The following is a 12,694-nucleotide window of genomic DNA, read 5'->3' on the forward strand; positions in this document are numbered from 1 at the left end:
GACAAAAAGGCAGACACCATTTTTCTCTGCCTGTTTTCTGTAATATAAATAAAACGTCCCCAGTTTTACAATGAGACAAGACCATCTTTAATTCTGCCAAACGTGTTTGTTCTGCAAAATGTATGCGGCTGCCAGCGCGCTGACTCTGTTGTCAATGTAAACTGTTCAATTGACAAAATATCAATGCACAGATACTAATGAGATAACAGCTTCTGAGAAACATACTCAAAATTCAGTGAATAAATGCGAAGTGCCACCATTTCGTGCTCTATATGTAGTGCTGTGAACAGTATGGCAATTATTGACTCGACGAGAGGAACGGCACTTTTCCTGTAGCCAGAGCCAGTGGAGAAAGTCTTTTCATAGCAGGTGATGGCATCAATATGAAATTACATTGACATCATCTCTGATTTCACACCATCTCTGATCCTTCCAGCTGCATTACAGACGTTGAGCTTGCACTCACTGCTTGAGAATAACGTGGGAGCGTGGATGAACAGCGAGTGTTTGGAAACGCGAGTAAATAATGTGAACAGTGATTGAAACAATGAAGAGTGTGGGAGGCTGGGACGTGTAAGGTTTGTACAATTTCATGATGCTGAATCCACTAAATTACTTCGCAAACCACACCAAATCAGGCCCAAAGGGTTGAAAAGGATTAAAGGAACAGTTCACACTAAAAATGAAAATAGTATCATTTTCTTCCAAACAGTTTAAACACAAAATAAGTTTTTGAAGATTTTCACTGGATTACTACTATTTTTTTTTTTTTGAAAAGCTGTGTAAGGATTCTTTCAAAACAGCTTACAGATTTTGAATGAACCATCATTCTGTGATCTTTTAACACATGAAAAGCTGGTTCTTACCTGGTCTGCCACATTCTTCTCTTTTGGTGAAGTATTTGAAGCCGTTAGCAGCACGTCTTTCAGCTTTCTCATGCTTCTTGATGTGCCAGGGCAGTTTGGTGGTGATGTTGGTGACAAAGAAACAGCCAGGTCTCAGACAATGATAATGGCCCCTCATGCGAAACTCACAGTGCTGCAGAGAACAGCAAATAAACTAAACTCTTGCACAAAAGTCTATTTTGTCTCAATTTTTCAGGTTTCTAGTTAATTTAGCTTCACGCAGTAGCCGTTGACCCCAATAACAACACACCAGTTAGTTCATTTGGCGATTCATCTATTTCTAAAACATCTCTTTTATCAACTCATTAGTCTGCGTATGCGTGCATGTGTGTGTCCTCCGCAATGTAACCTGTTTCTGCACCACCATCTGTTTCCAGAGAGGCAGATCCCCCAGGAGCACATAAACAGAACCCACTCTTCTCTGGAGAGGAGGGGGAGCTCCGAGAAGTGGGGATGGGATGCATAAATGAATTCATTTAAACAGGTTTTGCTCCGAATGCAAGTTGCAGGAAGGGGAGGGCTTCCTTTCTATTAATGATGGAATTTTTGATGAAAAGCTAAACTTGTTTATTTTATACAGCTATGGGGTCTCCAAGGTGGTTTTCGGTTTTTTAGTTTGTAAGCTTGTTGTGAAGAAATAAATATGTACTCAGGCTTTTGTCTTCAGTGTTTTAAATGTAATTGATACAATTTCTGAAAAGAAAAGAGTTGGTGTTTGCAAAGGTCTTTGCCATGGTGGTTGGTGGTTGCCAGGGTGTTGCTATGTGGTATACACAATAAGTGGTTTCAGCTTATTGCTATGCACTGCTGGAGTGTTCTGGTTGGTTGCTATGTGGTTGTACCATCCTTCAAAATAGATGAAAGGGATTTTTTATCTTTTCATCAATTCAACATTTTAATCTTCTTTAAATGAGACAATTGTACATTATTGGTAAAAATAAAATAAAAAAAATAAATCATATATCATATGATGTTTACAAGTTTGAGGTCAGTATTTTTTTTGGTGGGGGGGGGGTAATACTTTTTTCAGCAAGGATGCATTAAAATGATCAAAAGTTACAGTAAAGATATATATAACGTACACAAAATATTTCCATTAAATAAATGCTGTTATTTCTGTTCATCAAAGAATCTTGAGATTGTATCCCTGTTTAATATTAAGCATCACTATTAAGCAGCACAACTGTTTTCATCATTGATAAATCTTAAAAAACAGTAATAAATCTTTCTTGAGCACCAAATTTGCATTTTAGAACAATTTCTGAAGGATTATGTGACACTGAGTGAAAACTGGAAAAATGATGCCCATATATATATTACAATATATGATACAATATTGCCCCTAAAAATCAAGCTCACCTGGTTAGGACAAAGACACTGCAGAGAATAGTAAGAGAACTGGTCTCGCACATTCACCAGGTAGTTGTTGGGGTTAATGTGGTCCAGGCAATGTGATTCAGCCTTCCCAGATGTCTTACACACATATTTGCAATTTCCAAACAGACAGTGGAAGTGGAACTTATTCGAGTATTTGCAGTCTGTGGCCAGACAAGGATCACTGTGGGAGATAAGCGTGACGAAACTTCAGTCAGATATTTAAAACTGCACAGAAGACATGGAAATACAGGCAGCACAGACCATTCAAATTATACCACCATGGCATCATGAATTTACAAGAATGACAACGTCTACTCACTTCTCCTGAAACTGCAGGAAGCCAGGCTTGACCTGAGGCTTGGCGTTTTCCAGCGAGGTGGTGGCCAGAGGGGAAGTGGCTGGCATACTGGGCATGGAGGCGGGAAGTTGGGGGATCGATCCGGCCAGCTGCTTCCAGGCTTGGAGAGAAGGGGAAGAGCTGTAGCCCCCTGACACAGCATGGCTTGGCACCTCCATGGGAGGTGTCTTAGCCATGGAAACTGGGGCAGCCATTTGATTAGGGGCACTATCATTAGAGTCCTCTCTCCTCTCGTTGAAAGGGGGCTCCGATTTAACCTTCAGGTTGGCTCTAAAGTGGAAGCTAATGACATAGAGGTGATTCACCCATTAGATGCACTTTAATAGAGCTGCCAAACATAGAAGCAAATTAACATTACTAGATCATAATCATGTAAATTGCGTGTACTTGTGTGGATGTGCACTTGTGTGTTGGTGTGAACTCTTAATATTTAAAAACTTTGATTTATCTTCATTAAGTTTGATTGTAATGCTCCAGAACTGGAGCAAGCCTCACTTGGCGTGTTTGATAGCTCCATCCAATGTGCTGAAAAGCGCCCCACAATCCTCCACCAGGCAATGAAAATGCATCTTGTGCAAGAAATCACACTGGCCTTCACAGAAATCGTCAGTGTCAAACCTGCACAAACATGTGAGAAAAAGAGTAACTTTAAAAAGATGTTAAGGGTTGAACTGCTCGTAAATTCAGGTCAGTTACTCTCATATTCTCAGTTCAACTCATAACTACCTTACTTTCAATAAGGTGCTTTTTTTTTTTTTAGATGAACTATGCCTGAGCCAAAAGCAGCAGGTCTCTGGCTAGGACATTTTGCTATGGCTTTGTAACTAAATACTGTACATAACATCACATGCTCTGGATAAATCTTCTCTTTCCACATAACAACCTAGGAACAAACACTGTGGATGGCACTGACAAGCAAAAGGGTATATCATAAAGACGGATGGTGACAAAAACCAGACACCACCTTCAACAAAACACTGAGGATGTGGAGCCAAGGCATGGCTGTGTTCTCTGTAATAGAAGATCTATTTGGCCAAACTGGTGATAGCAGTTGACATAAATAACATGTCCATGATTTAAGGTTTCAATGTATATGCATGTATAAGGGATAGTGTATATTTTAGGTGTGCAACTGTTCACCATTCCTTTTTTTACATTTTCACTTCAGTCCTGCAGTGTGAGAATTTAACTGATTATTATTTTAAATTGCTTTATGTTAAAACATTCCATGTAGTCTAGTAAATATTCTTAGTTCATACAAAATGTATGTGTAGAAGTGATTAAAATATAGAAAAATTAGGTTTACTATATCTGCAATTTAACATCAACTACCCAGTTAGAAACTGAGGGTTTAATGGGTTAGATAAGTGGTAAAGACTGTAATAAATAAAAGTAAAGAAAAGAAAATACAAAAAAACATTTGAATAAAAAATATGAAAAACTATAAGAAATAAAGACTGACCCACATAACTTTAACTCACAACTAGTATGAAAGAAAATTAAACAAGTCTCAGTTCAAAGAAATAAAGTAATGTACACAAGATTTTGAAAAGTAAAGCTACAGTTGTAAATGGCTCTACAGGGACATAGATGATTTCAGGCACCTGCGCAGGAAGATCCTCCACTGCTCAGAGTGTTTCTCTGGGTCTGACCTCTTCATTACCCTACTGAGATACTGAGCTGGATCTGAGCCGTTTGCTGCCTGAACTCCCTCCAGCTCTGACTTCAGATCCAAAGCTCTGAAGAAACCAGGATTCATCTACACACACACAAACACATGCTTAGGCAAGTTTCAGCACACAGTTTGCGAAAAGACTAGTTCTTCTCCAGGACAGACCAAACACAAAAGTTTTTGTGCACTTTATGTTTGAGGCTTCAAATGTGCTTCCGTTCAGTTTTGTATATGAAGCAGAGAAAGACAGGAAGAGAGAGAGAGAGAGAGAAAGAGCGCTGAGCTAAGACGTCAGGAGAACTAGAGCGAGTTTTCTATTTAAATCATCAAGGTAATGGTACATGCACACCATTTGTATTAGTCATAGAAGATATATGATTAAAACAATGTCCATTTTAATCCCCGCAAAAACACACAACATTTAAATATCTGTTCGGCACCATTTCGTCTTTTTAAAAAATGAGGGTGACAGTAGCTCTTTTTTCTCAGCGCTGACTTTTTAATCAAATAATTTACAAAGTCCATAAATAAAGATGGAGCAGATGGAGGAGAAAAAGAAGAAAGCTTGGGGGGAAAAAAAGCACGGAGAGTTCAAAACAGCTCATCAAAAAACAAACATCTCTATATATCTGCCGTAGCAAGCGGCTCCTGCTTCATTATATTAATTTGCAAGCGGCGGGCTGAAATTACACTGTATGAAAAATGGCTGGAAAATTTAAATGATACAAACTCATCCTATTAGTGGTGAAACATTAAAAAACAAACAGCCCCCTCTGCATCCTGCTAATTTGTCTAGGGATGAAAAGCGTTTGATGGATGAATCTTACCTTATTCATAAGTGAGGATAAAAGAGATGTATTTCCCGGTGCAGGGTGTCCGTTTGATTCAGTGCTAGAACACGCAAAATGAACAGTGTTTAGGCAGGATTTGCATGAGAACAGTAAATATTATAATATATCCGAGATTGTGAATATACAATGAAGAGCAAAAGGGAAGGAGGCTGGAAATTAGGGTTTACGCAAACACACTTTCATCTAAATGAATGTGCAAGCATGTCATGCCTCATACTTTGATGTGCATTATGAAAAGAGGGCATTATGGGAGAATTTTTGCATTCGTATGATGGATTTCCTCAAAGAAGGTCTCGGTGCTTGGAGAAGGAGGGAGTGTGTAAATCTAGTCCTGCTTGATCACTCCACAGTCCCACCTTGTGAAGGGGGTTATAACAAGAGCACTCACACTAATTAATACAATACGCCATTATTCGAGAGATAAATCACTGCAGGGAGGGGAGGGGCAGGGCGTGCCGGGGCGTGAGCCAAGAGGGAGAGGATGATGGGATACCTGTTTTCTTTCTTGCTCAGGTCCAGGCTGTGCTCCTGGACAGTGTCTTGGGAGGCCGCGGAAGCACCATCGGCCGGCTCCTGCTTCACCTCGACTTGATTAAACCAGCCTGCCTGAGCCGGCTGCCCCATCCCTGAGGAGAGAGAAAGAGAAAAACAAAGTTATTGTTGGTCAGCATTATTCTGCCTTGATGAGATCCAATCTGACTTCTGTCCCGGCCAAGGAGAAGTCCAGGAGTGATAATTATTGCGGAATTATGTCAGGCCAAGGCATTTAAATGTTGATTGAGAGGCAGCAGGAATAAGGGGAAAAGACTCCATTTTCAGCAGTGCTTGTCACAATTCATTTGTGGCCTTGCCTCTTAACTGGTCATTAAGAGGCATGCTAATGCTGAAGGAAAGTGGCAGATTTAGACTGCCCTCCCTGCCGTTGCCGCATGTCCTTGTAGGCCCGGCGACGGACGCCACTGAGCATGCCCAAAAGGAACATCTGCTTGTCCGTCAGATTAGAGGTGACAGCCAATCAGATCGGTTCAAATAGCATGACCTCTTGATCAGATTTTCAAAATAGGTATGCATATGACGTGAAGAGGAGGAAAGAGGCAGGAGGGACGATGACGGGAATGCGGCCTGGCTTTTCCTCCAATCCCCAAATGATTGAAATATTAATTTGTCCTCAGGCACAGAGAAAGCCGGGCTTTTGGTTGCCACTAAGTGGTATTTTATTAAAAAAACGGCTAGGAGTTCAAGGCACAAAGATGGAGCATCGAGTGCATCAGCAGTGATTGCAAAGTTGGGGTGGCTGTAGTTTAAGAAACCAGGCCCACTGAGGAAAAGTGACAGCTAGCATCCACCCTGCCCTTGGCCTTCAGTTCAGAGGGCGTTTAGCCATGTGAAAAGAGAAGACAGCCAATCCTTTGGGTCACAAAAACAAACGCCCACATACAAACACTAGTCTATCAGATAGCATCATTCCAACCTTCCTGACGTGTGATTTGACTCTATGTGGTTATGGAGGTGAACTAATGAGTCATTGTGATGTGTCTGCTTTAAGCACATCACATCCTAAAAAAGTCGGTAGCTCATTCTAGCCCTATTTTCAGTCCTCTGCCGAGTGTGTGACATTCAGTTGACTAATTACTGCCTGCTTCCCTAAAACTAGCCTAGTTCATCCACCTCCAATCCATCCAAATCAGCAGCCTTTATGTGTGAGAAGAATGTTGTACTGATATTAACCTCCCTGTCTGTCTGTAAATGACTCTGCCCTACATCGGCCTTCTACAAAGGTCTCACTTTCTACTATCTGGGATTTTTTTTTCTGGATATAAACTGCCTGACGTTAACAAGGGACATTTAAATAACGACCATGTGAGGAGAGAGTCATTAAACCTTCAGCTTTGCAGTTTCTATGACAAAAATCGGCGATGATCTGAGAGAATGAGGAGGAAAAAACGCACATGCTCACAATGCTGTGTTTTTCTGGAAATTATCCAAGAATAATGTTGTAGTGTGTAATTACATCAACAAAGTTACTGAACTCATGAAAGATCATTTGTACTGGGTGTCTAATTAGCGAACCCCTCAGATTTCAAGAAAACCTTCAAAAACACGTGAGCATGGATAAAAAAATAATCATACTAAAACAAGTATTCAACTGGGAAATAACACCACCTGAACAAATGAGCAAGCTACTCTTTTTACACAGTAAGACTGAGATGTGTTTTCTTTGCAAACTGGCCCTTGACTAAAAAAAAGAGTTTAAAAAAAACAACAAAGCAGTTTGAAAATAGCCACAGTAAACATCGTTCTCTCTTTTCTAACGCTGAGCTCTGACCACATCCTCTTCAAATTTTACCCAAATGTCCTGTTCACACGTCTTTTCTGAGCAAACGTGTAAAATTAGCAATGCCACATTATGATCTGCACTCTCAATTCTGTCTAGTAGGGGATTTTCTTTCACTACTTTTCTTGATGTTACCAAAACTAAATGCAAGGTGCTCACAAATGAGATGAGAGAAAAATCATGCAAAGAGATGAGGCTTATGACAGCCTTATAGCAGCCAAAAATCCTTTAAGAATCTTGTACAAATAGGGAGAATTAAAATAACGTTTTTTTTTTTGTACTTGTAGTACCTTGCAGTACAATGTACAGTAAACATTATTTATGGTAATCATTCAGTACTGTGGTATATATTAAAGTACTTTTTACTAAAGTAAAAATTTTAAGGAAACCCACTTACTCACTTGCCTAAAACGCCTGAAGAGTGAAGAAATGACAGACACCACATCAGTGTTTTCATATTGAAACAAGTAGTGCTTTTATATACACACTAACACATACACACATCCCTCTCTGGAGCGCTGAGTCATTTCTGCTTCAGCAGTTTCTGATATTTCTTCCTCTATATCAGAGTGCATATAAAAAGCTGCTTTGTACCTCCAATTTCTCAACTTAATATTATTCAGGCTCCATTTGGTTGGAACGAGTGCACACTCAGATAAGAGGCCGGTGATGAGGAAGCATGTAGAACACAGGCCCTGGGATCCTCCTGAGAATGCTATTAGAGGCAGCTTTACAGAGCCCACTCACTAGTTCAGCACTTATCTGCTAATGGATTGTGGATATCATGACAATGATCGCTGCAATAACAAGACTAGAGCAGCAAATCAGCCCTTTAATATTTTGCCCTAATCCTGAAATCAGAGATTTGTGTAGCATCTGTGGATAGCATGAGCAGATGACCTGAAAGTCCCCTTCCACTGTCAGGTGGGTTGAAAGAAAGAGAAACATATGGGCAGAGTGGCCCAAAGAATTCATGTTCTCATGATTAAACACAGTAAGGAAAACTGATCCTTTGATAAAGTATCTCTTTTTTCACTCTTGTTCTAGATACTAACTTCTGGAATATGCAGACCAGTGAACTGGTTTTGATTAAAGACTTTGCTGAAGATTTCTACATTACCAGAAGGAAATAAAAAGGCCATTAAATCAAATGTTGAAACAGATTTATATTAGGAATGAACAATATATTTGTTACCATATTGGATATTGACCGATATCAGATATTTTTAAGTATATCTGTTTTAATATTAACATTAATGATAACATTGAAATTGTATCACATAAATATTACAGTTACTGTATACGACCTATGTAGCATTTAATATGATTTTAGTTTTTAGTCATTTATTTAAAAATAAAATATTAATATCTGCCACTTATTGGTCATAATATCAGCTATAATCATAAAATCAGCCATTTATCAGTTATCAGCCATATTATGAAAATAATTATCGGTTTTTCTATTATTGATCAGAATTTAAACTAATATAAAATATTTGAATCATTATAAAATGTAATTATTTCAATATTTATTACTAATGAATAATATTTAAAACTGAAAAGTGAGTGACATACAGCCAAGTATGGCGACCCATACTCAGAATTCGTGCTCTGCATTTAACCCATCCGAAGTACACACACACGGAGCAGTGAACACACACACTCTGTGAACACACACCTGGAGCAGTGGGCAGCCATTTATGCTGCGGCACCCAGATAGCAGTTGGGGGTTCGGTGCCTTGCTCAAGGGCACCTAAGTCGTGGTATTGCCTGCCCGAGACTCGAACCCACAACCTTAGGAGTCATACTCTCTAACCACTGAATGCAACCCCCAGTTCAGAATCACTGATCTAAATAATATGCATCTTACAAATCATTAATATGACATAAACAAACCTGCATCTGGGTTACTAGAGGGCTTCAGGGCAGCAGCTGCCAGTCGGGCCATCATAGGAGATATCAGACACTTGCTGGCCGACATCTTCTCCATAATGGATGATGCAGCAAAAGAAGTCGGAGTGGAAGCTACAGTAGCAGAGGCTGGGTCCCCAGTCGGGGTGGAGGTCTGGGGTAGAGAATCGCTGGACATGGAGTGACCTCCGGAGGTAGCCGCAGAGATCAGACTCGCAGTAGAGGGTGTGAGTGACATGGGCATTCTGGGAATGAGGGGGAAGAAGGGGTTGGAAGCACCTGCCAGTGCACTGCTGGAGAGTGCTAGGGCCATGGGCACATTGCTGGGCAGAGCCTGGGATAGCAGAGTGGAAATGCGGCTGGCTGGAGGCAGAGCGGCGGTGGGCTTGACGCTGTGGGTGGAGGACATGGTGGTGGTGGGAGTGGGCAGCATGTGTGGTACGGTGGAGGACTGCTGGGTTGTTGGGGAAGCACTTAAGCTGGAGTTCTTGCTGCTAATGGCTGAGTAGTCCATGAGGTCATCATTGCTGGAGTCTTCCTGCTCCTCTTTGGGCAACAGGAAGGGGGAATTTAGGCCCAACACGCCCGAGGAGCGAATGTGGCGCCGCTCGTGTTTGCGCTTATGTGATGTCATCTGGCTTGTGGAGGTAAAGGTGAAGCCGCATCCTTGGCGTATGCAATGAAAATGGTTGGTGGCCTTGCTGTAGACACAGCCTTCATACTTGCACTCCTCATATTTGTAAAACTTCTTGAAGCCATCCTTGGCGTAAGCGTCGTCTTTGATGTGATAGCTCTTGTGCTTCTCTATGTCACACTTGTTCTTGAAGGTGAATCTACAGCCTTGGCGCCTGAGAGGTGGAAAGGCAAATGATTAGACTTTAAAATGCCAGTTAATGCAAATTAATTTGAGTTTAAGCAGCCATTCTACCTGCAGTGGAAGTGGGTGGTCTTCTGCCCATAGAACTGGCACTCGACCGTCCCACAATCCTCAGTGGCACGGAACCTTTGGAAGCCATCGTTGATTAGCTGTGCATTTTTCTTATGGAAGTTCTCATGAGTCATGACATCAGAGGTGCTTGTGTACACCTTATTGCAGCCCACCTGACAAGACAGCAAATTAATAAAGTGCTTTTATAAGACAAAGTGTGTGCATGGTTTGGAAGCAAACACCATGTGTGAGTTTCAGTTTGTTGCACTGGATGAAAAATGCTCAATATGAAACAGTGGCTTGGTGCTTGAGCTCTTGTAGTCTGCAGGGACATGAAAACATCAACTCGAGATGTGACACAAAAATAGATCAGTTTGTGAGGAGCAAAGAAACAGGTGACCTAAAAAAATGAACAGGAAACATTTTCTCAAGATCTGAGCTTTGTTAAAAATGTACTCTTGACACAACAATGCATAAAATATAAGTGAAACCATTTATCCGAAAACAACAACAACAAAAAACAGGTGTGCGTTTTATGGAAACAGCTTCAAAGAGATAAAAGACAGGACAATTTTTTGTGATTTGCAATATGCGGCATGCAAAAGCAGCATGGTGAGGTGGTGTGTGGTTGAAACCTTCTTCCATTTAAGGTTTTAAGTCTATATTAGTGGTCTCTGCTTTAGAAAAAGAGTCAGGGGGGTTGTTCGGGGAGACTGTCACTTAGTTCAGTTTGAAAGGCTCTGTTACTCAACAGCAGCACTCAGGAGCTCTCTGGGCAGCAGACGAACGTGAACTAATGTTTGAATTAAAACCAGCAATTGTATATCATCTCTGGCACTTTTGCCCCGTGCAAACAGGGCAACTTGGCCATATTCAGTCAAACAATGAAAAAAATGCCACACTGTTTTTTCTCTGTAAATCAGGAGAACGGGTGCCAACATCTGCCTGTTCTCACTGCTGTTAAAACAAGAGCTGAAATGTCTAATAACAATTACACCGTTAGGGAGGCTTTAAAAAAAAAAGAGAGAGAGAGAGGATATATCATAAGTCCCGGGTCACTGTTGCCTGCGGTGAAAAAGTTTAACTCACCACTTGGTACAAAAACTAGAAAAATCTTGAGTTCATATAAACAATTCACAGAATTTTATCCATGCCAATTAAGGAGTGAGGGAGAAAGGGGGCGATGAGAGAGGAGGGGCACACCCTTTTAATTTTCTCATTAAGTCTCATGAATAAAAAGAAATAAAATAATGGTCTTAAATGGTCATATAGGCCTTAAGGAAAAAAGTTAAAGAAAGATTTGTATTTATTTGTCACAGCTTTTATTTTATAATGTTAATAAAAATGTAATTTCATATTTTATCTCAAATCCTGTACATGTAAGAGAATTTACATGTGTGTTTGCGTGTGTCTTTATAAGGGTGAATGTGCATTTTTTTTTTTTTTTGGCAAACTAGGGGTTTTTGCTGAGGCATACCTGCATGCAGTGGTAGTGGGTACTCTTGCCGTTGAGATGGCAGCTATGGTAGTAAACACTGCAGTCATCCAAAGGGCTGAAGCGCATGAATCCATGCTGCAGGGAGTTGTCCCTCTTCTTATGCATGTTATAATGCCTTATCACATCCTGCTTACTGGTGAATCTCTGTGAACAATAGAAACACAGAGTTAGTAAGGTGGGGGAGGTGGTGAGTAGGTTCTGAAGGAAACTAGCAATGAGTTATTTTATTACTCATGCAACAGCTGCAGAGCATTGCAGCAAATTGCAGCCAGGTGGGTGAAAGGTGCATAACACAAGCAGTCGTAGCAGCAGGTGGAAGGTGTACTCATTGTTTTCTACTCACACTGCAGTGTAGAGTTCTTGAAAGTAAGTATTTTGAATGGTGTATTTCATTTGGAGTTTGACACATTATGACTCAGATATGATATTATAGCATTTTCCAGGCTAGACTGTTTATTACATTTATTTCACCATTTCTAATTAAGATGGATCACTTGACATGCGAGATCACAGTTGCGATATTCTCTGCTTCTGAAAAATCATGTTCCATGCTGATGACTTTTGAACGTGCACAGGGAAAAGACAGCAAACAAACAAGGCAACCCAAAAATGTTTCTCTTTTAATTCCCATCTGAGATATGATTCCATTTTTAATTAAAGTATTAAAGCACAGTTTTGTGCAGGGTTAGACAATAATAATGAAGAAATATGCTAAAATACCCCTCCACGAAATTAAAATCTCCTACACCATGGAGCAGTCTGGGAGAAAAAAACAAAGCGACGTGGGGGAAAAAACCTCACTCTTGAGAGATCAGGGCAACCAAATCTGCAGTAATTGGGCTTGAGCTAATATTACAGG

At 40.5% G+C, this 12,694-nt stretch overlaps 1 protein-coding gene across 6 annotated transcripts in view; it reads right to left on the reverse strand.

The window, feature by feature from the left end:
* casz1 (castor zinc finger 1) overlaps positions 1–12,694 on the reverse strand; it is a 198,757-nt gene that overhangs the window by 7,106 nt on the left and 178,957 nt on the right. For 5 of the 6 annotated variants that reach the window (XM_059541317.1, XM_059541318.1, XM_059541314.1 and 2 more), the window contains 10 exons: positions 11,815–11,979; positions 10,338–10,510; positions 9,395–10,257; positions 5,657–5,789; positions 5,140–5,203; positions 4,245–4,399; positions 3,136–3,258; positions 2,602–2,922; positions 2,265–2,463; positions 867–1,038 (listed from right to left, as the gene is read on the reverse strand). In XM_059541317.1, coding sequence (XP_059397300.1) covers positions 867–1,038; positions 2,265–2,463; positions 2,602–2,922; positions 3,136–3,258; positions 4,245–4,399; positions 5,140–5,203; positions 5,657–5,789; positions 9,395–10,257; positions 10,338–10,510; positions 11,815–11,979 — 2,368 coding nt within the window. The remainder of the gene's footprint in view (positions 1–866; positions 1,039–2,264; positions 2,464–2,601; positions 2,923–3,135; positions 3,259–4,244; positions 4,400–5,139; positions 5,204–5,656; positions 5,790–9,394; positions 10,258–10,337; positions 10,511–11,814; positions 11,980–12,694) is intronic. The other variant, XM_059541319.1, reaches the window with a different exon arrangement.

The sequence above is a fragment of the Carassius carassius genome, chromosome 46, assembly GCF_963082965.1.
Source record: "Carassius carassius chromosome 46, fCarCar2.1, whole genome shotgun sequence".
NCBI classification, from domain to species: domain Eukaryota; kingdom Metazoa; phylum Chordata; class Actinopteri; order Cypriniformes; family Cyprinidae; genus Carassius; species Carassius carassius.